Source organism: Phanerochaete carnosa (assembly GCF_000300595.1).
Source record: "Phanerochaete carnosa HHB-10118-sp unplaced genomic scaffold PHACAscaffold_7, whole genome shotgun sequence".
NCBI lineage: Eukaryota > Fungi > Basidiomycota > Agaricomycetes > Polyporales > Phanerochaetaceae > Phanerochaete > Phanerochaete carnosa.
The window spans coordinates 919,377-941,414 of NW_006767634.1; the positions used below are offsets into that span (position 1 = coordinate 919,377).

The 22,038-nt window shown below is 53.7% G+C and overlaps 9 protein-coding genes across 9 annotated transcripts; 8 read left to right on the plus strand and 1 right to left on the minus strand.

Moving 5' to 3' along the window:
- Positions 1 to 452: 452 nt before the first annotated feature.
- PHACADRAFT_30227 (uncharacterized protein) lies at positions 453 to 1,577 on the plus strand (the record flags this gene model as incomplete). The annotated part of the gene is made up of 5 exons (XM_007397556.1): positions 453 to 746; positions 797 to 1,137; positions 1,187 to 1,318; positions 1,358 to 1,458; positions 1,516 to 1,577. 5 exons carry the CDS (start codon positions 453 to 455, stop codon positions 1,575 to 1,577), a joined length of 930 nt encoding a protein of 309 aa, XP_007397618.1.
- A 1,345-nt stretch (positions 1,578 to 2,922) lies between these two features.
- Positions 2,923 to 4,679, plus strand: PHACADRAFT_259374 (uncharacterized protein). The gene is made up of 8 exons (XM_007397827.1): positions 2,923 to 3,005; positions 3,058 to 3,094; positions 3,145 to 3,450; positions 3,506 to 3,669; positions 3,722 to 4,028; positions 4,090 to 4,268; positions 4,319 to 4,422; positions 4,490 to 4,679. The coding sequence occupies exons 1-8, from the start codon at positions 2,933 to 2,935 to the stop codon at positions 4,613 to 4,615; spliced, it is 1,296 nt and encodes a 431-aa protein (XP_007397889.1). The 5' UTR covers positions 2,923 to 2,932; the 3' UTR covers positions 4,616 to 4,679.
- A 592-nt stretch (positions 4,680 to 5,271) lies between these two features.
- PHACADRAFT_30229 (uncharacterized protein) lies at positions 5,272 to 7,194 on the plus strand (the record flags this gene model as incomplete). Its single annotated transcript, XM_007397557.1, has 9 exons — positions 5,272 to 5,429; positions 5,458 to 5,519; positions 5,574 to 5,691; positions 5,741 to 6,046; positions 6,101 to 6,264; positions 6,318 to 6,624; positions 6,685 to 6,851; positions 6,917 to 7,020; positions 7,075 to 7,194. 9 exons carry the CDS (start codon positions 5,272 to 5,274, stop codon positions 7,192 to 7,194), a joined length of 1,506 nt encoding a protein of 501 aa, XP_007397619.1.
- A 1,514-nt stretch (positions 7,195 to 8,708) lies between these two features.
- Positions 8,709 to 9,773, plus strand: PHACADRAFT_259378 (uncharacterized protein). Its single transcript, XM_007397828.1, has 3 exons — positions 8,709 to 9,379; positions 9,440 to 9,500; positions 9,559 to 9,773. Exons 1-3 carry the CDS (start codon positions 8,765 to 8,767, stop codon positions 9,567 to 9,569), a joined length of 687 nt encoding a protein of 228 aa, XP_007397890.1. The 5' UTR covers positions 8,709 to 8,764; the 3' UTR covers positions 9,570 to 9,773.
- Positions 9,774 to 9,858: 85 nt separating this feature from the next.
- On the plus strand, positions 9,859 to 12,816 carry PHACADRAFT_185902 (uncharacterized protein). The gene is made up of 9 exons (XM_007397829.1): positions 9,859 to 10,020; positions 10,083 to 10,427; positions 10,482 to 10,617; positions 10,672 to 11,086; positions 11,157 to 11,506; positions 11,544 to 11,716; positions 11,778 to 11,921; positions 11,986 to 12,162; positions 12,210 to 12,816. Exons 1-9 carry the CDS (start codon positions 9,892 to 9,894, stop codon positions 12,537 to 12,539), a joined length of 2,199 nt encoding a protein of 732 aa, XP_007397891.1. The 5' UTR covers positions 9,859 to 9,891; the 3' UTR covers positions 12,540 to 12,816.
- Positions 12,817 to 13,373: 557 nt separating this feature from the next.
- PHACADRAFT_210890 (uncharacterized protein) lies at positions 13,374 to 13,812 on the plus strand (the record flags this gene model as incomplete). The annotated part of the gene is made up of 3 exons (XM_007397830.1): positions 13,374 to 13,547; positions 13,604 to 13,682; positions 13,735 to 13,812. The coding sequence occupies exons 1-3, from the start codon at positions 13,399 to 13,401 to the stop codon at positions 13,810 to 13,812; spliced, it is 306 nt and encodes a 101-aa protein (XP_007397892.1). The 5' UTR covers positions 13,374 to 13,398.
- Positions 13,813 to 14,667: 855 nt separating this feature from the next.
- Positions 14,668 to 15,091, plus strand: PHACADRAFT_210891 (uncharacterized protein). Its single transcript, XM_007397831.1, has 2 exons — positions 14,668 to 14,956; positions 15,011 to 15,091. The coding sequence occupies exons 1-2, from the start codon at positions 14,721 to 14,723 to the stop codon at positions 15,081 to 15,083; spliced, it is 309 nt and encodes a 102-aa protein (XP_007397893.1). The 5' UTR covers positions 14,668 to 14,720; the 3' UTR covers positions 15,084 to 15,091.
- A 2,241-nt stretch (positions 15,092 to 17,332) lies between these two features.
- PHACADRAFT_259381 (glycoside hydrolase family 16 protein) lies at positions 17,333 to 20,526 on the minus strand. The gene is made up of 5 exons (XM_007397832.1): positions 20,507 to 20,526; positions 19,526 to 20,451; positions 18,608 to 19,467; positions 18,017 to 18,558; positions 17,333 to 17,962 (listed from the first exon to the last, which is right to left on the minus strand). The coding sequence occupies exons 2-5, from the start codon at positions 20,439 to 20,441 to the stop codon at positions 17,917 to 17,919; spliced, it is 2,364 nt and encodes a 787-aa protein (XP_007397894.1). The 5' UTR covers positions 20,442 to 20,451; positions 20,507 to 20,526; the 3' UTR covers positions 17,333 to 17,916.
- A 183-nt stretch (positions 20,527 to 20,709) lies between these two features.
- Positions 20,710 to 21,195, plus strand: PHACADRAFT_210893 (uncharacterized protein; the record flags this gene model as incomplete). Its single annotated transcript, XM_007397833.1, has 2 exons — positions 20,710 to 20,983; positions 21,022 to 21,195. Exons 1-2 carry the CDS (start codon positions 20,720 to 20,722, stop codon positions 21,193 to 21,195), a joined length of 438 nt encoding a protein of 145 aa, XP_007397895.1. The 5' UTR covers positions 20,710 to 20,719.
- Positions 21,196 to 22,038: the final 843 nt, after the last annotated feature.

Here is a 22,038-nt window from a genome sequence, read left to right on the forward strand (position 1 = left end):
AAGGCCGTGAGAACAGACGCGACGCGAAGCGCGCCTCATTAGATTGGGATTTTTCCACAGCCTGCTGTCTTCCTCGTGACCCCCTTGGATCCTTTCCCACAAGCGTGTTTGCAGCCGTTCGCAGATACTAGTCGTATTCGACGCGCTTTACTCTCGCGAAGATCGCACAATCCTGCTCTCAGACGTCGAACGAGAGGCGAACAGAAGGTCACGAAAATTCTCCAAGTACAGGGTATAGACACAAACACTTTCTTTGTCTATGTCTCTATCACGCTGCCAAGCTTTCATAACCTCGTATCTTGCCTTTTCACTTCTAGGCATCGCACTCTGTCAGAGTTCACGGCCTCATGTTCATTGGTCGCAGCAGACAACAGCTCACGCCATCCGGCGAACCTTCGAAACGCCTTCGGCTACTAAGTACAGCCGGCTTTGCTAACAGCTTCTCCGGCACCATGTCCTTCCTATCCCCGCCCCCGACACCCCCATGGCTTGTGGAAGCTCAGCGTGCATGCCAACTCATCCGGCAGGAGTACCTCTCGGAGAAGAAGCGACGGCGGCATTTGAAGACCATCCTCGATTTTGTTGACAGCTATATCCACTGGGTGCTCACGTCGCACTCTGGCGTGGGCCCGCTCGGGCCTGTGCTCGAGTGCGCGCTGGACTATGGGAACGAGGGCGACAGGATGGACCTTGTGCAGCACTTGAAGGGGTGGTATGCAACTTTGGCACAGCGAAGAGAACACAAGGTGAGCGTGTGCGTTGCGTCTCGCCTCTTTACGCCATCCAACATACCCAGATGCTCGTCATGAAGATTCTACACCTCTGCCCGCCTGCGCGGCCGCTCATCTTCCGGGAGCTTCAGCGGTATGGTGTCGTGCCGCTCTTGCTGAACTACGAGGCCATGAGCGTACTGCTCTCTACGTTCGATAACCATGCGAACGAGGAGGAGCGCGCCATCCTCGTATGCGGCATGTACGGGCGCGTAGCATGTGCGGCTGCCGACCTTGTGGATGTGCAGAGAGGCGAAGGGAGCGAGAAGGCGCATATACGGGGCCTGAGTCAGATCATGCAAGAGTGTTATCATCCAGGGAAGGTGTATTTGATCCTCGGAGCCGCAAGGAGCAATCTGCTTACAATGTACGTACATATACTACATTCAGTCTGCATGCACTGACTACATTCGCAGTTTCTGCAATCCGAATCCGACTGTTCCATCCTCCGCTATGTTCCACCGTGCATTACTCGAATACCTCCAGGCTCTTGATACACTCCCAAACAAACAAGTGGCGGAAACGTTTCGCAGAGACATCGTGCAAAAGTATATATCGCAAATGTCTCAGTATCTCAGCTGATGCAGGCACAGATGTTTGCAACACATGGAGTTTCTGACCTTCTCACCAGAGGGATCCCGTGTCGTCGGAGAGATCAACGCCATTGTGCAACGGAGTACAGATATAGGTACGTTCCTCGTCCGAATATTCGCTGCATATGACTCAGTCTCTCATCTGCATGCAGTTCCGCTTCCTATAGGCATTGTGCCCCCCACACCATATGCGATGCCGGGTCTATCGCAATAGTTGCAGCGTCTTGATACCATCATGGTGCCTCTGGACAAAACCTATGCGGGGTTACTAGTTCCGTTGTGTATTTCTAGTAATGACAACGTTTTATATGCACGCATTTAGGGGGCATACTCGAAGCTGTGGCTAAACGCTGTTCGATGGTTAAGATTTTACTTGCGGCGGAGTTGAGGGACAGGAATGGTCGAGTAAGCGCCACCTTTGTGGCGCATAGCTCGGCGCCTTCGCGTTTGCCTTTCGTTCATCGTCGATGCTTTGCGTCCTGCAACGCGTGTATTCTGTAATTTGGTACCCTCTCTTTGCGTCATTATTCACAGACGCGTTCTGGACGCACTATGGGCTGCTGGTATACAAACGTCTGAGTCGTGCAGTCCTCAGGCTAGCGAAAGAATGAGATGTGTGTGCACATATACATCTGACAGACAGCGGAAGTGCGCGAGGACGAACATGTGGTCCTGAGAATGAAGCTGGGCTCAACGCGTAGCGTGCGTCTCCGTGTAGGCGCATCTGATGCGCCCTTCCTGAAGCGGTAGACTTCGGTCCTCGTGGCGCCCAGGCCTTCCCGCTCTTCAACCTGGCACTGACGTCGGCAGATCGGTGCTCGACGAGGTGGCCATTAGATAGGTTAGTCAAAAGCTCTAAGAACAACGATTATAGACAGCTGATGCGAAAAAGAGGCGCCAATGCTAGGAAACTGTTGTGTGATGTGGCAACCTTGAGCTTTGCAGCAAGATGACTTGTAAGCTGTGTGCCATGCCTGCATGTCCTGACATAGCATTTCGAGATGCACGAATGCCAATACCGACATTATATTATGTTATACCACCGCAAAGTAGCCTAAGCAGCTCTCAGGGTTTCCTCAATAGCGTCGTGGGAGTGACCAGCCCCGTGCCTACGCCGCTGACGAGCGTGCATGGGAACAGCGTTCCAGTATGGGATTTCAGTATTGGCTCTGCTTCCGTGACATATGGTGGCAGTCATATATAGTGAGTCGCTGGGTTCTGCATCAGACTCTCAAAGTGCACCTCTTGCACTCGCAGCTGTTCACGCGACATGCTCAAGATAGTTGCTGCGCTCATCACCGCAGCGGTTGTCGCCCGTGCTGGCCCGACTGCTAGTGCCCATGCAGAGCCCAATCCGTCCTTGGCATTCCCGGTACAGGTCAATGGCCAGACCTTCGTGAATAAAGTGCGTTTCACTGTGATTACGAACTGCCACATTATTGATTGGCAGGGGTAGGGTCTCGTCGCCTTCGGATTTATTCCTTCGAACTTCAGGGATTCTACAGGTTTATTCCAACAAGGAAAAGTATAATGCGTGCGCTCAGCATTCTTATTGTCTTAGGTGACACCATGGGTGGTATCGGTAGTGCCATTGCTCTCAAGCCCGGGGCATTCAAATTAAACATGGATGGCTCTTTCTCAGGTTTGTCGCAGTGCATGTTCTGTCTGTGACCATGAGAATGAACACATTGCAGGTACAATCATTGCTCAGCCTGACCGCGGATTTAATCTGTGCGTATGAAAGTTCTGGTAATATTGAAGCTCAGAATAATGTTTGGCAGGGTGACCACTATCAACTATCAGGGCCGCCAGCAAGAGATCGATTTTGTCTTGAAGCCATACTATGGCACTGCGAACCTTTCGTTCAACGATAGCCAAACGTCTTTGAGCCTGGCATACGTAAAGACGCTGCTGTATAAGGATCGCCTCGGCGTGAAGACTAGCGGCCTCGATGCGCTCGGAGTGCGCCCTACTGAACTTGGCTTCCCTCTACTGGCCATCGCAGACCCTGTGATGCCCATCCCAAACAGCAGCTTCAACCATCTCACAATGGACAACGAAGGTCTTGTCCTCAACGACGATGGGTCGTGCGTGCTTGCCCCAATTCTTACCATGGATCCCAGCGCTCAGAGGCTCTTGCAGGTTCTGGGTCGGCGACGAATATGGCCCCTACGTGTATCGGTTTGACAGCCTTGGGAATCTGATCCAGACCATTCAACCGCCCCCCGCGATTGTCCCGCAGATCGGAGGGAAGACCAACTTTACTTCTGTAAGCGGACCTGATACTGGGCGTGTTGGGAACCAGGGTGCACCGAATCATTGCCTGGAATTGAATCCGGCCGCTGATACTTTTCACAGGCTTTGAGTGTCTGACCGTGGACGTCTCCAAGAACATTCTTTGGGCAATGCTTCAGTCCGCGACCGTCCAGGATGGTGGCGAGGGCAAGTCTACGTCGCGCTTCACCCGCTTGTTGGCGTACGATATCACGGCTCCCCTCATCAAGCGGCCAAATCTCATCGCGGAGTACGTCGTACCGCTACCGTTGAACGATAAGGGCAACACACTGGCTGCGAGCGAGATCCATTTCGTCAGTGAGGGCATATTCTTGGTCCTGTCGAGGGACGGGAATGGCCATGGCAATAGCAACCCGACATCAAAATACAAGTGAGTCGTCTGTTAGCTGTTTTGCAAGGTATAAAGACTATCTGAATCTGTCTGAAAACAGGCAGATCGACCTGATCTCCATTGGTGATGCCACCGACGTCCATGACACCAAATTTGACACTCCTCAGATGCCTATTGCTGTCAATGGGACACTGGACAGCAGCATCGAGCCCGTAACATACATCCCATTCCTCGATATGATCAACGCGACGCAGCTGTCGCGTTTTGGTCTGCATAATGGTATGTGCAGTACATCAGCTTGTTAATGAAAGCGACTAATAGTAGTGCAGGAGACCCAGTGGACCAAACGTTGATTGATGCCAAGTGGGAGAGCATTGCGCTCGCATCAGTTGGAGACCCTACGTTTCCGCACGATTTCTTCGTCTTCACGGCAGTAAGCACCAGCTGTTTAGCTGGGTTCACAAGCCTCCCAATTCGGATGCTAATCACGTTACCTCTAGGCCGACAACGACTTCATTACAGAGGATGGTGTATCCTTGGGCGTGCCATATAATGCTAGTCTGAACAACGACAACCAGTTCATGGTGTGGCGGGTGACACTGCCAACAGCCGCCGGGACCTCTTGAAGAGAAATGTATCTGCTACGGGTTGGCCTCCAATGCAGATTCATAAACTGCAGTTGTCATGGACGAATAATAGGCGTGCTATACTGTAAGCGACGTGCTTGACGCCATCCTATTCACTTCAGACAGAATCCCTCACGGTGGTCGCAAGACACGCACGTTCGCTAGGTGAGCCCCTGTAGGTCCACGCCCGGATCAGGACGAAGCAAGTGGAAGGGGTGCCGAAAACCCAGCATTGGCCAATTCTCCACTTATTGGCGTGCTCTTCCTTCAATCCATATGGTCCCCTTCGGCTAGGCCGCGTTCCGATCCCACTGGCTTGTCGAGTGTCGCAGAAGAACCGATCGCCGCATTGCCCACGTTTCCAATCACACTGGTGTTGACAGGAGCCACATGCTTTACGGCACGTCTTCGCAGCTGTGCGCATGCGAAGGGAGGCAAGTCGATTTAAATTCTCTGCCGTGGGTGTGTAGTCGCCAATTTTCCCGGCGACTGCACATGGAGAGGCGGCATACATCAGCCAGAGGTTACGCCTTCGCATCCCAATACGACAAGCGACCTGTCACGAACGTGTTCTTTTCTTCCGTTGGGAATCATTCGCTTCGTGTGGTCTTGCATATAAAGGTGAACTCATGGACCACTCTAGCAGCGCGCCCACTATGGCTCGTCTTTTCGCATTGCTTCTACTCTTCGTTCAGGCCTCAGTGGTCCTCGCCAGTCCTCTGGCGACGCGCGCGTCGGAACCCGACCCGTCTTTGGCGACGTCCGTCACCGTTGCAGGACAGACTTTCATTAACAAGGTTCGTCGTGCTGTCACGTATGTTTTACTGCATACTCGGGCTAAGCTCGGGCATTAAGGGTCTGGTTGGCTTCGGACTGATTCCTTCAAACTTTACCGAATCCACAGGTAAATCTGCCCGCCTAAACTCCGTACCACTGATACTGATATGGTTACATGTAGGTGACACGCTTGGCGGTATTGGAAGTGCGATCGCCTTGAAGCTGGGCTCCTTTTCTCAGCAGGCTGACGGTACCTTCACTGGTACTATCGTTGTTCAGCCTGACCGCGGTTTCAATGTGTCAGTTCCACGCCTACCTGATTTGACCCGGACTCATCGTGTCTTTTAGCGACGGCACCGTTGATTACCAAGGCCGTCAACACCAGATCGACTTCGTCCTGAGTCCGTACTACGACACATCGGACCTTAGCTTCACACAGGCGCAGCAGACACTCCAGCTTACCTACCGCAGCACCCTCCTGTATACTGAACGCGCGCATGGTGTGACTACTGGACTCGATGCTGGCGGTGTCCGTCCCGCCCAATCTGACTTTCCGGATGACCCCCTCGCTGACCCTGAAATGCCCATCCCGTCCAAGAGTGATGACCGTTTGACCTTGGATTTGGAGGGTCTTGCCCTCAACGCCGACGGAACGTAGGTTGGCGTATACGAGGGAATACCTTGACATGAGTTGAACAATTTCTGTAGATTTTGGGTCAGCGACGAGTACGGTCCGTACGTTTATCGCTTCGACTCCAACGCCGATCTGCTCCAGACCATCCAACCTCCGGACGCTATCGTGCCTCTGTCCGGTGGCGATGTGGACTTCACTGGCGAGAACGATCCCGATACCGGCCGTGCCGCAAACAAAGGTCAGTGTCTCCCTGTTCTGACTTCGGCACCGCTCATGCTAGGGGCTGCACAGGTTTCGAGTGCTTGACCGTCGATACCTCAACGAACACTCTCTGGGTAATGCTCCAGACTGCAACCATCCAAGACGGAGGCAATAAAAAGTCTCACGCCCGGTACACCCGCCTCCTCGCTTACGACATCTCTTCGCCCAACACCGACCGCCCTGTACTCACAGCCGAGTACATCGTCCCTCTGCCGCTCGATAGCGGCGGCGATACGCTCGGTGCGAGCGAGATCTCGTTCGTGAGCGAGAACATCTTCCTCGTCCTCTCTCGCGACAGCAACGGCCACGGCGGAGACAGCACCGAGTCTGAGTATAAGTAAGTGAGGATTGCTTGGCCAGACGAGATGCTAGGGAAGCTGATGCGGTGACCTGCAAGGGGTATTGACCTCATCGATATCAGCGCTGCGACCAACATCGCGGGCTCAGAGTTCGACAGCCACAAGAACGCCGTCGCGCCCAAGGGCAAGCTCGATAGCAGCGTCACGCCTGCGACGTACACGCCCTTTGTCAGCCTCATAAATTCCACGGAGCTTGCTCGCTTCGGTCTGCACAACGGCGCGTTCCGCTCGCTTAACTCGTTGTGCTTGTTCTGACGCTGTTGGGAATAGGCGACCCCTCTGACGCAACGCTGATCGACGCAAAGTGGGAGAGCATTGCACTTACGCCTGTCGGCGACAGCCAATTCCCCAACGACTTCTTCCTGTTCACTGCTGTGAGTTGGTTCCGCTTTATACGGGGTCCACCATAGGGGCTGAGACGTGAATAGGCCGACAATGACTTCTTGACGACCGACGGTGTCTCGCTCGGTCGGCCGTACAACGCCGGAGTCGACGTTGATAACCAGTTCTTCGTTTTCCGCGTCACTCTTCCTACGAAGAGCAGCTGAAAGGCGCGAGTAATGTTCTGACCATACTTTCAAGCCGATGTACAGCTGAATGACGCGGGAACACAACTTGGCTGACAAGATGCCATCTAATTGGCACTATTAAGGGTATCATAGCTCCGGAAGTGGCCAGCCAATTGAGCAGGAGGCAGTGGCCCATCGTCCTAAGGCCTAGGAAAATGATAGGGCGACATAGTAACATGGCATACCAACATTAGGTGCACATACACACTTCCGGTCATAGACGAGCGAGGTCTACTCGCCGAGGATGACCTTCAGCCGGCCATCACTAGAAGAAGCTAGCATGAGTTGTGATGAGCGAAGACAGCAGAAACAGCACTATTGAGTTCACCAGTGGCTGCCTATTTGCTATCTTGACTCGCAACTTCAGAGTCACGGTTCTGGGCTTGTGGCGTCGCCTTCGCTTTGGGCACCTCCTGAGGAGGCTCGGTGTGGGTGACTTTGGAGTCATCCAGGGAATTTGGTGTAAAAATCACGAATCGCAAAGAGTTGATCTACGCTGAAATTGCGAGCCTCTGGCTAGCGGGCGACTTCGAATTCGGGAAGGAGAGAGCAGCGGCGCTTAGTACTTCGCGTAGCACTTCGTCACTAACCATCACCATCCCTTGACTCATGAACAGTGCTTCCGTCTGGCTACCTCTTCTGGGCCCAAGAAGACAGCACAGCCTGTGCTGAACCCTTGGCCATATTATTACGTCTCCCATTTTTGCGCAGCATGCAGGGCTGCAGCTGGCAGCTCTCCACTCAGGCTGAAAATTGAAACGAAGCACGTAGACGGCCTTTGATCTTGTAGATTCTCCGGATCCACTGGGAATATCACTTACCTGGCTTGGTATAATGATAGCACTGCCTATTATCGGGAGAAAACAAAAGACTCTACGGTGGCGCAGTCGCGGAGGACAGCCTCTGCCGAGACAGGGCAAATGCACGCTCTTGCAAATTGGTCTTGTCTAGTCTTGCGGACCGTTTGTATAATTTCGAGCTGGTCGCTTCCCTGAGACCCGGAGGGCCAACCTTTGCGCTGCCGCCGTCGAAGCCCGTCGCATCCTGAAATGCTCCACAGGGCCACATCCTGTCTTCACCGTCGCGGGAGCACCTTCTGCGTTAGTCCATGTATGCTATTAGTTGGCGTGTTTAACTATTTCCTAGAGACGATCTCCGTATCTCCGCGGTTATGGAATCAATAAAATCGGAACACTCCTCCATCCGCTTGGTCCGGCTGGATTTGTACCTAGAAGTCATGGGACTTGCTTGCCATGCCAATCTTCAAATGGCTAGAACATCTCCCACCGTGTCCTGCTGCATCTGCCATACGAGCAATGGAACAGCTCTTAACGGTCCTCTCGTTGCACCGGCCTTCCCTCCATCAGTCGCCGATGCACAGCGTGTCTTGCCGCCAACAAACGTGCTTATCGCATTCATTGGCGACTGACGGGAGGGGTACTTAAGCGGCCAGACAACCAACTCTAGGATCCTACAGCTCTGCTGACTTTACACCCTTTCGCCCGCACTTCGCACTTCGCTCTCGTCCACTACCGCTCCTCGCTACACCATGTCCAATTACGGCAGCGATAACTACGGGTCAAACAACGACTCGTACGGATCAGGCGGTGGCAATTCGAACGGGTCCGGCAACAGCGACTCCTATGGTGGTCGTGACCGCTCGTCGAACAATGATACGTATGGGTCAGGCAACAATGACTCGTACGGGTCGGGTAACAATGATTCGTACGGTTCGAACAACAACGATAACTCCGGCGGTCGTCGCGACCGCTCGTCGAACGACGATTCGTACGGGTCGGGTAATAATCAGTCATATGGTTCCTCGAACCAGGATGGCTCGTACGGCTCGAACAATGGGAACAACCAGTCCCTCAGCTCGAACAATGACTCGTATGGTTCGGGAAATAACGACTCGTACGGCTCGGGGAACTCTTACGGCTCGGGAAATAATGACTCTTACGGCTCGGGAGGCAACCAAAGCCACGGCTCGTCGAACAACTCCTTCAACCGCAGCGCCGATAACGACAGCTCCGCATCCTTTGGAAGTGGCGGCAATTCCGGCACCGGTATTGGTGGACCTAACCAAGGTGCTGGATCGACCGGTGGAGGAGACTGGGTTGACAAGAGCGTCTCGTATGCGGCCCAGAAGGCCGGCGTCAACTTGGTGAGATGATGATGAGCGTCGTCCCTGCTCTCGCGCGGTGCTCACCGTCTGTCTTCTCAGGACTCGCAGACTGCCTCGAAGATCGGCGACGAGATCCAGCAGGGCCTCGGCAGGTTCACCGGTATGCTTACCTCTAATTCGCTTACTTTGTGGAGTTCTCAAAGGATACATGAATCCAGGTCGCGATTGATTTGGCCTCCTGTATGTTTTTGTATCACGAGCTGGGAGGTTATATGGTGGCATTAGGACATGGGTCGTGTTGAAGAGTCAAGTATGAAATGTATTCACTATGGAAAGAAAGGAGGAATAAGGGAATGTCACTGAACGTCTCGCATCGAAAATGTGTCTAGCTTGTTGTGATTCTCTGAGAGCTCTGGCGGGCACACCGCCCAATGGCTGAAGAGGAGTGACTATGTGTCACGCGATGTGTAACGCGTCGATGCGTAGCGTAACGCGGCTCATTGTCACTCCCCAGCGTCGTGCCTCCAACACTTCATCCTCCCGACGTCAACATGCCATCGCAGCCGTCAAGCTCGCAAAATAAAGCGAAATATGCGCTGAAGCCTTCGCGCGTGAGTACGCTGAGGATAGAGTCGATGGGCCCGCCTGTGAAGAAACAAAAATTGAAGCCCTTGTCTGCTGTGAGTCTCGCTTACGCAGCGGACATTGCGAGAGGACGACGTTGATTGAGGGCAGTGCGCAGCTAATGATGCCACCCGCACCCGTGTATGAGCCTGTGAACAACCAAACAAGCGCGAAATCACTTCTACAGAGCCAGGGCTCGAAGAAAGGCAAGGAGAAGGCGACTGAGGTTACTGTGCTCGACAGTGATGAAGAGAAGGACGCGAAGCTGGAGCCGAAACTAGACGATAGGCTGTGGATTGACATGTACGAGCCAAAGACGGAGGTGTGCGGAACAGGTTCCATCTTCTTTCCTTGGTTGACGCCACGAGTTCAGGCAGAGCTTGCCGTGCATGTTCGTAAAGTCCGGGACGTACGTCATTGGATTACGGAGGCTTTCGAGTCAGATAAACTTCGCAAATATCGGGTACGCTCTCATCCCTCCCATGACCATAGAAGCCCATCTTAATATTATCCATAGCGAATTCTGGCCCTGACCGGCCCAGCAGGTACGGCGAAGACTGCGACTATACGCGTTCTTTCGCGTGAGATGGGATTTGATGTACTCGAGTGGCGGAACAGCATGGACGAAGTATATACTCAGTCAGATGACTTCGGTGCGTATACATTCATTGCTCGGCATATTACTTGTAAATTAATTTTGTGTCTAGATCCAGACTATGACACAGAGTATGAAGGCCTCTCTGAGAAGTTCCACAAGTTCCTTACTCGCGCCATACAGTGTCCGCCACTATTTTCACCCCAATCTGTATCTGCTGCCTCTACATCCCATTCGCCGACCACCAAGTTTGCAAAGTCAAGGAAACAAGTTATTCTTCTAGAAGATCTTCCGAACGTCCTACATCCTGGCACCCAGCGTTCGTTTCATGCGTCGCTTGAATCGCTCGTGTCTTCATCTCCTTCGGCGAACAACATCCCTATCATCGTTATCCTCAGCTCTGCGGGTGTACGAGGCGAAAACCCGGAAGATGATGGTGGCAGAAGCTGGCGGGCTAAGGACTCGGTCGATATTCGAATGGTCATACCTTCTACATTATGGGGAGGACCCTATGTCACACATATCTCGTATGTCGTCCCCGGACTAATTATGCATGCTTCACCTATTAACCATGTATTCTCTTGTTAACACATCCAGCTTCAATCCTATTGCTCCTACCCTCATGCGCCGGGGTCTGCAATCTCTACTTACCACCTACTTCGCATCCCAAGAGTCGAAGACGTCTTCAAAGCCAAAAAGCAAAGCACCAGCGGGTCCGGTGGCCAAGGAGATTCTCGACCTCGTCATTGAAACCTCAAACGGTGACATACGGAGTGCGGTCATGACATTGCAGTTCGCATGCACATCGCCTTCTCTCGCATCGTCCTCACTAAGCAAAAAAGGAGCAAGGAAAGGCGGTAATACCAGAGCATTGCTTGAGGCCGTCACCCGAAGAGAACAGAGCCTTGCGCTCTTTCACCTGATAGGAAAGATCTTGTATAACAAGCGTGCGTCTACGGCATGCCTACTTGATATAGCTTTTAGCAACGCTGATCGTGGTGGCGGTTTGTGCAGGCAAAGGTGACACTCCGCCAGCGAGTATGTCGAAAGCCGACGTGGAGAGGGAACGCACTTTGGATCGGACGTTAAAGGACCCTCCTCCTTTGCCGAATCATCTGTGCGAACATGAGAGGAAGGCAAGTCGAGTTGACGTTGAGGTACGCTTCCCTTGCTACTCTTTCGCATCGCCACTCCCGCCTGTTATTCATACCGCACTAGATGCTCTACGCAGATACACCAATAGACAGCTCTCTACTCTCGTTATACATCCACCAGAACTATACTCAATACTGCAGCACGCTTGACGAGTGTGCTAGTGTTGCAGAATGGTTGAGCATTGTCGATGCAAGCGGAGGCGAATCGGTGAAGGCTGATTTGTCGTTCGGTATGGGGCAATATTTTGGCTAACGCGGCATACCATAACCAGATTGTGAACACTAATCCGACGCGCTTCCACCTGATTGCGCTTGGTACGATGCACTCGCTGCCTACTCCTGTTCCGCGCAAGGGGCAGCGCAACTACAAGCCCGAGTTCTTTGACTTCCTCCGCAAGCAGAGGGAAGCCGAGGAGAGCGTCTCTGGGACGCTTGGTTGGCTCCGTCAGGTACGTTCTTACTCTACAAAGCTGAACCAGTTCTGATCAAAATTTAGACGGAGACATGGACAGGCGGGTGGACGACACGAGACGTCTCGCTAGAGCTTCCTTCGCTCCTGAAAGCCATAGACCTCCGCCAGTCCTGGTCACCTAGGCCTACCAAGGACATCCCACCTGCATATCACAAATCTTTCTCGAGCCTGCATTTCGTGGGGAACTCAGGTAGCGCGGCGCAGGTCGCTGACGAGGAGTTCGACTCTGCGGCACCAGCTGAAGAATCGGAGGAGGGGGCAAGATCGCCCAAGGATGTGGAAGACGCCCTTGAGGGTGTGAAGAAGAGTGTTGCAGGAGGGTGGTTAGAGGAAGACGACATAGAGGATATCTGATGTGCGTATCTATGTGCTATCATCTGCTTGTGCTTTATTTCATCCCCTTGGAGTGTATTTGCATTATCTCTGCGAATGCTAAACTCGCTGCTTACAAAAGCAAGTATCAGGATTTCGAAGTCCACTGCTTTTCTTGCGGACTAGCTCGAGGCCTTCGGCGGCACAAACTTCAGTAATACTTATGGAGCATATCGCTGTCCTTCCACAACGCTGAACATAATTTTCTGGGAACTTATCGAAGCCTTGACCTAGGACAGCGCTGCAAAATATTCGAGTCGTGCACTACTAGTTCCGAGCTCTATTCGCCACTTGCAGATTTTTTTTCCAGTCATGCTTACATCTTGCGATCCTCTTATCAGACTCAGCGGATATGTATGCTTTCCCTACTTGCGTGAGAGAGGCTTGGACGAAGATGGTTTGTCTTGTCCCTATTTGCTGCCAGCTGATCTACTTTCGCTTTAACATCCTCTTCTCGCACTCGCTGCAACCTTGTCATGCCCTTATGCGTGTTCATCTCGTCAATTGCAAACCTCACAGCCACTCGATGTGGGGAATGGCAATACAGATACTTCCATCCCGTTCACAGAGCTTATCACTCCTTCCCCGCAGGATAACCTCAGAGAAGAATGGTCCCATCCGACCTAAAGCTTGGACGAGTGCAGGCGCCTGATGGTATGGATGCATGCTTCCGTATTGCTTCTGCAGACTAATATACGCTTTATGTTCGTCGAGGATGCTGTAAAAAGCCTTTCTGTCACTTACGCGAGAAGGCGCGTCTTGTGCAATCTGGTATACTGTGTTACGCTCTCTGAGACCACATGCTCTAGATCCTCTTGCAATCGCACTTACTGGCTCAGACATGTCTCTTCTCCCTGACCTGATCAAAGCCGTGAATAGCGGTCTTGTGCTCTTCCCAGGGATGGGCGATGCGTACGCTGCGCGGGACGAGAACGGAGTGCTTGTTGGCTTTCTCGTATCCTCTTTGCCTGGCCAGCTCCTTTTTGCAACGTGAGTCGTGCTGCCCTCAGTTCCTGATACAATCTGATTCATATTCCTCTGAGCAGAGAGGGGTCCAGAGCCTATGGGTTCTCAGACTATGCTGCACGACTCTCTAGCGATGCGCGAGAGTACTTTTTGGAAATGGTACGTCTCCTCACACCGTAGATGTGCGAATATCTCAAATGTGCAATCGCAGATACCTAAAATGTCTCCTGAGACCAACGAAGAGTCTCAGGTAACGCTTGCGTATATCAGCGTCGAACTGGCCCGCTGATAAGTCAACGGGCAACTCTAGCTTGAACTTACCTCATACTGGTGCAACTTCGCTTTCATTCGTGCTGAGTATCAACATAAGGGCCTCGGGAGAGCGCTGTTGAATCTGAGTTTTGAGAGGGCAAGTACCATGCATCGCTTGTCTCTGCTTGCCGCTGAATACTATTCCAGGCCCGTGAACTCGGTGCCAAGGAAATAGCGCTGATAGCTGTGGACCCCAAAAACGTACGCATCTGTTCAGTATCAGTGACGATTACTTGAACATTGACCAGCTGCCTATTTACAAGGCAATGGGGTTTGACCTCGTCGAACACAAGCTGGTCAAGGTCCCCGTGGAACAAATACAACCTCTGGTTCTTTGTGAAGAAGACGGAGAAGGCATAAGAACCTTGTGCCGCCCTGGTTGGATATGAAATTATGCACTGTGATTGTGTATCTGGTGGTACATGAGCTCGGTGGACGGCGGCTATGTGACTTCTGCTGCAATTCTATCTAAAGCCTATCTGCTACCCACACTGCCCAACTCCGTACCGCCTCTCAAGGTCACGCGGCTGCGTTGAGTTCTCAGGAACCCAAAAAACGTACATTCGCGGATTGAACATCTAGGCTACTCTAAAGTTCAACCCGTTTCCTTCCTTGCAACTGCCAATTATGTTGTACCGATGGCCTCTCACGCAAGTCAGGTGTATGTATCGTTACCGGTGCCGGGTCTGATATTAAGGCACCCCCAGGTTTTCAGTCAGGAGTCGCCGCCTCAATGGCCCCAGCGAACCTGAAGCTCGAGCGCGTCGTCCAGCCCGATGATAAGCTACTGAGCTATCGCTACTCCTCCGGCTCTAACGCTTATGTCTCATCAACCAGAAACATTTGTAGAGGACGCTGTCCAAGTCTTCTGTTCTGTCATACGGAATGGTGAGGAGTGGGCGGCGAGTCGCTGCTTGGCCTAACGCATATCGTTGGGTAGACCCAATGGGGATTGCGCTCACAGGGAAAGACCCCAATCTATTGCCAATGTTATGCAAAGTTATGGTCGGCGGTCTCGTCCTGGCCCCCGGCGTTGGTGAGGCGTACTCTGCACGAGACGAGAACGGTTTGCTAGTCGGCTTCCTCGTCTTTTCGCTACCTGGCCAGCTGCTGTTTCTGTCGTACGTCGCATGTACCTGCATGAAGATTTATATTCATTGGTATGCATCTTATAGAGAGAAATCTAGGGCTCAGGGTTATTACGACTATGTCAACATGCTTGCGCCAGAAGCAAAGGAGTTTCTTTGAAGGTCCCCTACATTCTGCCACGCTCCCAGGTAGCTGACTACGCGCACAGGCTACTACAATCTCTCCTGTACTAGATGAAGAGTTAGAAGTGAGCTTCCCACCCTTTTAGTCTGCTCGGCGGAGTTCTCAGTGCTAATCAGGGCTCAACAGCTGGAGCGGCAGTCCTATCGTTGCCACCTAGCATTTATTCGCGCAGAGTATCAGGGCAAAGGCGTCGCAAGAGGAATGTTTAACTTGAGTTTCAGAAGGGTCCGCATGCATTCACTGTGGAAAGGTAGCTCTGGTGCTAATTAGGGTCCTACAGGTGGTGGCGGAGTTGAGAACACCCAAACTTACACTAATCACCATAAATCCAGCGAACGTGAGTCGATACTTGCATGTTTTAATTAAACCACGCCTTGATTCTGGATAGCTCCCCATCTACAAAGCCCTCGGCTTCACGCTTACAGGGAAAAAGTACATCAAGTCTCCGTGGAACGAATGGGAAAGATGGTTCTTTGTGAAAGATGGGGAGTCTACGTTAAACCGCCCAAAATTGTGAGCTGGTGTTTGTGGAACAGAATAACGAGGTTCGCCGCATGAGACCTTGACACTGAAGAGAGCGTCGCCATCATATTTTATGCCTTCTGCGTGCTGTCCAGAGCGGCGCGTCTAGTATCATCTATCATGCCGAAAGCGCTTGTGCTCGGTCCACTTGACGCATCATCTAGTCACTTCTTCACACATATAACACCGTTCAGAAAGCGTCTCTGGAAGTAGATAGCGAGAGATACAGAAATCGGGTACTGACGGAAGCGCCCGACTGACGCCACAAAGCAGGCGGCTGTTTTGGGCGTTTGCACCATGCTCCCTACTCCGCACTCTGCAAACGCCATTTGTGTGCGTATGATCTTCATGATAGAGATGTCATTTTTGATGAACACGCTGTTGTGAGGTCGAAATGCTACTGGCTGCTCACACAGACGGTGAGGCCAGTACTTATCCGGTTGCTTTCAAGCTGTCTGCCGAGGCCCGAGAGAACTAGGTCACAGCGCGTATCTATCATCCATGCATCAATACGCGTCATTTTCATAAGAATGTATCGTTTTTAGTATGTCTGCACTCCTGTACATAGTTCTACCGACCGCTCAAAAATCAAGAATTCGGGGTCGGGGTGACACGCAGCTCCGCCGCTGATACTGAACCTGAAGGCTTCAGTGCTCGTGGTCACAGCAAGCCGACGCGAACAAAGACACGATGGTTTTCTTTTACGCACAAGTGCTACAAGGTCGGCCCCTCTACAATCCAAAACTTCTTCCCCGTCCAAGTCGAGCTTCCCCGCGTCGAACTGTCTCCTAACCACAGGTACATCCGCCCCGTCGATCTTCGACCCGTTCAAGCTCCATGAACTGCCTCGTTGCATTCACCAAATTAATCTTCGCAGTCGAGGCTCTCATACTTTGGCAGGGGTGAGCCTCTGAGCGCCGCCGCCGCCGATCACAAGGCTCGGACTTGCCAGCCGACACTGTCCACACTCCCGAACGGCCCTTCGCGCGCTGTCAACGTTTCTCGACATCCGTAGACAGGTTCTTGGCAGATGCGACTGTCGGCCACCTCGTTATCGGGTCCCTATTGTGCTTTCTGCAGTACTAGTGGTTCTAGTACAGCTCGACCGTCGACACGTTACCACCGTGAGCTGGCGCCCTCACCGCGTTCATCCCTCTGTCTTGCCCAACACGGTGCCATGCCGACCTCATTGTACGCTGTCGCGAGCCCTTCTCCCGGAGCGCAGGCCCCAGGTCTTCGCGGAAATGAGCTTTGATCGCGAAGCGCCGCACTACTAGCTCTCCTCGCCTCCGTCTGGCGCCCGTTCGGCCGTCCTCCCTGCGCCGTGGACACCAGACCTGTTCAGACGACGAACGGCCAGTGCCCGACTTCAAATCGCACGTCACGAGCCTCGCGATCCGCCGCGCTTCGCCGAGGCTCGAAATTGAACGGGACTATTCATTGGCCGGCCGCATCGAGACGGCCGTGCAGAACGCAAATTGATTGAAACTCGCGTTTTCCACACTCGAACTGGGCGGCGCGGTCCTGTCAAATGTCAGAGAGATTAGAAGGCGTGCGATGGCAGGCATGAGGGGGCAAGCATGGAATGTGAACCACTGTGTGATGCGGCGCGTCGGAGGCCTGCCCTCGAGCCTCAAGCTTCCAAGTATTATGGTGCCTCGCCTCCGACACGCACCCGCGCAAGCATGTAACGTAGTAATAGACGCATTTCATTCTGTCGAAGCCTCCACAAGCAACTAATACTATGGTATGTCGACAAGGTTCGTAATAGCGGGAGCTATCCAGAAGGGGTAAAATCAACTCTTGTTTACGTGTTCGTAGAAGATAGCCGTTGCCAATGGTGTGTGTTATGGGTGTGCGAAGCGGGGAGTGCAGTAATACTAGATAGAATTTGAGTGTCCGTCAAGGTGACAAGTAAGAATCGGCGACGTAGAGATCAGAGAGGTTAAAGCTCGTCATACACTAAGTTGGCTATTCGACAGTCTAAAGGAGGGGTGTCAAGGTGGCGGGTATATACAGCATGCGTCAGTGACGCAGAAAGGGTGGTAGCACAAACATGCGTCGGGGGAATAAACGTCCGTAGGAGCATCTCGTGTCTGCGCAACATCGCGGACGACGACGACAACAGGTAATAGTAGCAACAAGGGGGTGGGGAAGTGTCCGCGGACGCCTCTAAATGATGTCCATAGATAGCAGGGGGAAGGAGCCCATCAGGGAACAGATTGGTGAAAGATGTTGCGGGCGATATACACAGCAGCCACCAGTGGCGGCGTCGGGACGGGGCACATTAACACTTGCCATTCTGCTTGAGCTGCCACATCTTGACCGAATCGCTGCGTCACATAGTCAGCATAGACACTAACTACAGGAGAACGAAGACAGCTCACATCCTAAATGCGCGGTCGGTGTCGGTGCTTGGCCACGTCTTGGACCAAGTACTCTGGTTCTGCGCGAAACTCCAGAGTGCAAACTGATCGCCACTCTCATCGACCCAGGGCTTGTTGCCGACGCCATCCGGGAACCAGCCGCTCGTGCCACCGACGGCGAGGTCGAGAATGAGGTAGAACGGCTGATCAAACGGCGCAGCCGGAGAATTCGACCAGATGTTCGTCACGGGTATCTCTGTTGCCGTGTTGTTGTGCGCCGCTGCAGGATAGTGTCCACGGTCGAAGAAGCTGTGGCCGCCTTTACCGGTGATGTCGATCGTGAGCGTCGCCTGCAGCCTGCTGTCAACGTAGGTGCGTATGAAGCTGGGGGACCATTCCAACGAGTAGGTATGGAAGCCTTCAGCGAACGTGGTCCGCTTCTGCTGGTACCAGCCAAAGATTTGCGTCTGCAGAGTCTCAAAGACACCATAGTTGAGCGTCGACCGCACAAAGTTATCGCCCTGCGCAGGGTACGTCAGGTCGTTGCCCCGAGCCTCCATGATCTGTTGTTGGTGAGAATATGCGCGCATATAGTCATTAGATACCACTCACGTCAATTTCTCCAGACTGTGGCCACGGTCCATAAGTGTTGTTCGCGGGTAACATCCAGATAGCAGGCCAGAGCCAGTCACCGCGTGGCAGCTTCGCACTGACTTCGATCTTGCCAAACTGAATGGTGTGATGGCTCTGTGTGCTGATGCGCGCGCTCAAGACGGGCGGGAGGGCCTGATCGACAGACTGATCGCTCGTCGCCGAGCAATTGGCAGAACTCGGGCAGTTCTGGAGAGTCAACTTGCCACCGTCTGTAACGGAGCCGCCGGTAAGGTCGCTCGACTCCGAGGTCAGCGTAGGCATGATGTACAGCTCTCCATTTCTCGTGTACAAGTTACCCGATTCCTGAGTATACGCCTGGAACTCGCCATTGCCATCGCTGCCTATCCCGACGACCGCATTCCATGTGCTGGTCAAATCCAGCGAATCAAAATCTTCGCTCAGAATGAGACAGAGCTGATCGTCCTTCAGCTGACGGACGCCAGTCCAGCCAAGAAAGATGACAAGGGCCGCGCAGGCGACACCGATCACCCACATCGACAGTGTCAGGAAGTAAGCACAGCGTTCACGGGAATCTTTGTGCTTAAGCCATGGCTTATCCTCGGCAGTGAGCTTCGCTGCAAGACGCGACGAAGGCAGCGGCGCCTTGCCCATTTTGGGCCTGTACGGCGACATACCGGAGGCTTGGGGAGAATTAGGCAGGTAGGTAAGCGAGGGCGGGTACTGCGACGTGAGGTGCTGCTGGGGAAGTGATGGATACGAGGGAGGCGACCAGAGGGAAGTCGGACGCGAGGCCGGGGAAAGGAATGGAGCGCGCATGGGGATCGTGGTCTGGGAATTTGTTCTCGGAAGTGTGCCTTCTATATATGAGATTGAGACTTGATCCAAAAGAAATTCAGCCGAACAGAAGACACCCACCACCAGAGAGAGCCGCATTGCTTCCTGCCATGGCGGCGGCGGCACTGTTTCTGTAGACACCTCCGCCACCGGGCGTCCAGCTACCAGAATCACCCATGAATGGCGGGTGAGGCCTGCCCAACTCGTCCTGGTCATGACCGTTGACTGGGGCATATGCGTACTCGTCAGCGACATCCGTCGACGCCTGCTCTGCCCTGAGGGCACTGTAGCCGTCCATATTTCCTGGGGAGGTGGGGTATGCTACACCGGTAGCGGTGGCCGGAGAGCCAGGCAAACTACCGCTAGACAAGCGGTGGGCTGAATCGCGCGAAGGTCTGCGAGCGAGATTTGCAGGAATCGGTGTACCAGGGTCAGGGTTACCCGCGTGCGAAAGGAAGGGGAACGCTGATGGGGGAACACGAGAAGTCGACGGCGGAGTCTGTACGGGAGAATCCATGTAGTTCGGCGACGTGCTCTGACTTGAACGCCGCCTGTGGTGGTTCCGTGGGCGAGTCGAGCTGGCTGTGCCTGCGGTGTTCGCGCGCACACGGCGAGGGCCAGATTGAGTAGCGTTCGCCGCTGCTGCTGCCGCCGCCGCCGCCTCGCGGTCTGTGTTGTCTGAATCACTGGCGGGATCAACGGAGTCGTTGGTAGAAGACCACGATCCCCTGTCGGAAGAGTTCGAGTCCTTGCGCGAGCCGGCTAGGAAAAAGGGACGAGGCGGCGAAAGCGGGGTGTCGTCGCCGGCATGCTGGTCCACTGAGGAATCTGGTCCTGGGCTGTCTGCGCGACGGGCATCAGGCGATGTGAGGTGCGCCTCCTCCTCAGACGAAGAGGAGTGTGGTGCATGTGAGGCGGACGAGGCTGGCGACACAGGGGTCCTGTATGCGTCCGCCGAGGAATAAGCAGCCTTGCCAGAGTCGCGTCGTCTGTACATCCTCGTCGACCTGCAAAAGACCGGAAATCAAATTGGGTGGACCACGGGACTGGAAGCTTAAGTACCTCGTCGTCGTTGGCAGGCGGTGGGGAGGGGGCGAGGAGGGAGAAACTGGAGGCAACCCTGCAGCGTGGGACTCATGAGATAACAAAAACGCGCTCTCGCTTTGATTCCGGGGTCTCGGCATTTCTTACGTCAGGGGGTACAAACCCTAGATTGGGAAGGACTCGCCGGGGTCCCCGCCACCACGGCCTTCGCCGTCCGTCACCGCCATCTTCATGTCCTCGCCGACGTATTCTGTCACGTCACCGCCGCCGCCGGCGTTGGGCGCGACCGGGACCGCACCACGCATCATCGATTATCGCTCGTCATGCGCTCTATTCCCACCGCGTATCGCCATAGCAAAATCGTTTCTCGTCTGCATCCTCGTCCCCTGTGCTCCGTTGAGCCCCACTTTGGACCTGGTCGCCCTGGCAATCTTTCTCATCTCGCACGTACCCTTGTGCTCATCGTCTCCGGATCAAGGACCTGCGACACCCCAGGTGTATCTTTGTCCCCCACGGCTAATCTACCAAAGCAGGGATGTTTGCAGACGGTCGGAATTCCCCGTGTGCGCAGAACGCCGAAACATCTCCCGTCCGCAAATCTCGACGGCTTTGTCCACTCCGTGCGGGCCCGCTTCACAACACCCACAGCTATGCGCCGGCACCCGACGCTTCTAGGGTACGCAGCCTACGTCCTGCACGACATCTAACAGGCCAGACGATGACGAACTACGCGATCTAGGAACGATTAAACATATCTAAATTGCATCTGGGATCAATGACGCAACGGTTTCAGTCCTCGGGATAGCGATCACAGCGCGTGCACGCTAAGCGAGACGTCGCGATCAGCCGACATCCCGACACCTCGTGCGGCGCGGCACCCAGGGCAGGGGCCAGACTGCACCCCTCGCAGCCGCGGCGCTTAGCTTGGGCACCCACGTCTAACAAATAGCACACATGCACCCGCCTCGCGCAAAGTAGGCCTCCAGGCCCGCTTGCGCCATGGGTAGCGCACGCTTGCGACGCAGTGTGGAGCGCGTGCCTGTCAACAGCTTATCTCTCAATCGCGTCGGCAACGTTGCGCAGTTAGTGCACACCATTTACGTACCATATCTAAGTTCGCCGTTATACTTTATCACCGCAAGGGAGTTTCAGTAATTTCGCCTGCAGACGTGGTAGAGAAGGCTTGGAGACCTTGCGCGTTTGCCTGTCCGCATACTTGACCCTGGGATGCGGGTTCGCACCACGTCTTGGATGCACAAGCCTTCCATGCCATCAGATGCACCTTATCGCTGGTCAATATTTCCCGCCTCTTCACGCTCATTTTGGTGCGTTTTAGCGCAGGTACGGTAGCGGCGCAGCCGACTAGTCGCTACGACACAGCCTCGGTTTACAAGGCCTTCGTAAACAGAAATGTCAGAAATGAGGAGCACGCAGTGCCGACAGAAGCAAGCCGTCACATGAGATAACGGAGCCTAACCGTCTCCTTGCACGTTTGCTTCAATGCAAAGAGCTGCGATATCACATATGGTGGAAGTTGTCTGTTAGCTTCG

What these genes read in the sequence shown, in the direction of transcription:
- PHACADRAFT_185902 (XM_007397829.1), top strand. Translation starts at nt 9,892, where the DNA reads ATGCCATCGCAGCCGTCAAGCTCGCAAAATAAAGCGAAATATGCGCTG. An exon ending in ATAAACTTCGCAAATATCGG is followed by an intron (nt 10,428 to 10,481) that starts GTACGCTCTCAT and finishes TATTATCCATAG; the next exon opens with CGAATTCTGGCCCTGACCGG. An exon ending in TACTCAGTCAGATGACTTCG is followed by an intron (nt 10,618 to 10,671) that starts GTGCGTATACAT and finishes TTTTGTGTCTAG; the next exon opens with ATCCAGACTATGACACAGAG.
- PHACADRAFT_259381 (XM_007397832.1), bottom strand. Translation starts at nt 20,441, where the DNA reads ATGTACAGACGACGCGACTCTGGCAAGGCTGCTTATTCCTCGGCGGAC. An exon ending in CACAGTCTGGAGAAATTGAC is followed by an intron (nt 18,559 to 18,607) that starts GTGAGTGGTATC and finishes CACCAACAACAG; the next exon opens with ATCATGGAGGCTCGGGGCAA. An exon ending in ACCGACCGCGCATTTAGGAT is followed by an intron (nt 17,963 to 18,016) that starts GTGAGCTGTCTT and finishes TATGTGACGCAG; the next exon opens with CGATTCGGTCAAGATGTGGC.
- PHACADRAFT_210891 (XM_007397831.1), top strand. Translation starts at nt 14,721, where the DNA reads ATGGTGAGGAGTGGGCGGCGAGTCGCTGCTTGGCCTAACGCATATCGT. An exon ending in GGCCAGCTGCTGTTTCTGTC is followed by an intron (nt 14,957 to 15,010) that starts GTACGTCGCATG and finishes TGCATCTTATAG; the next exon opens with AGAGAAATCTAGGGCTCAGG.
- PHACADRAFT_259378 (XM_007397828.1), top strand. Translation starts at nt 8,765, where the DNA reads ATGTCCAATTACGGCAGCGATAACTACGGGTCAAACAACGACTCGTAC. An exon ending in AGAAGGCCGGCGTCAACTTG is followed by an intron (nt 9,380 to 9,439) that starts GTGAGATGATGA and finishes CTGTCTTCTCAG; the next exon opens with GACTCGCAGACTGCCTCGAA.
- PHACADRAFT_259374 (XM_007397827.1), top strand. Translation starts at nt 2,933, where the DNA reads ATGGGTGGTATCGGTAGTGCCATTGCTCTCAAGCCCGGGGCATTCAAA. An exon ending in AACCCGACATCAAAATACAA is followed by an intron (nt 4,029 to 4,089) that starts GTGAGTCGTCTG and finishes GTCTGAAAACAG; the next exon opens with GCAGATCGACCTGATCTCCA. An exon ending in GCGTTTTGGTCTGCATAATG is followed by an intron (nt 4,269 to 4,318) that starts GTATGTGCAGTA and finishes ATAGTAGTGCAG; the next exon opens with GAGACCCAGTGGACCAAACG.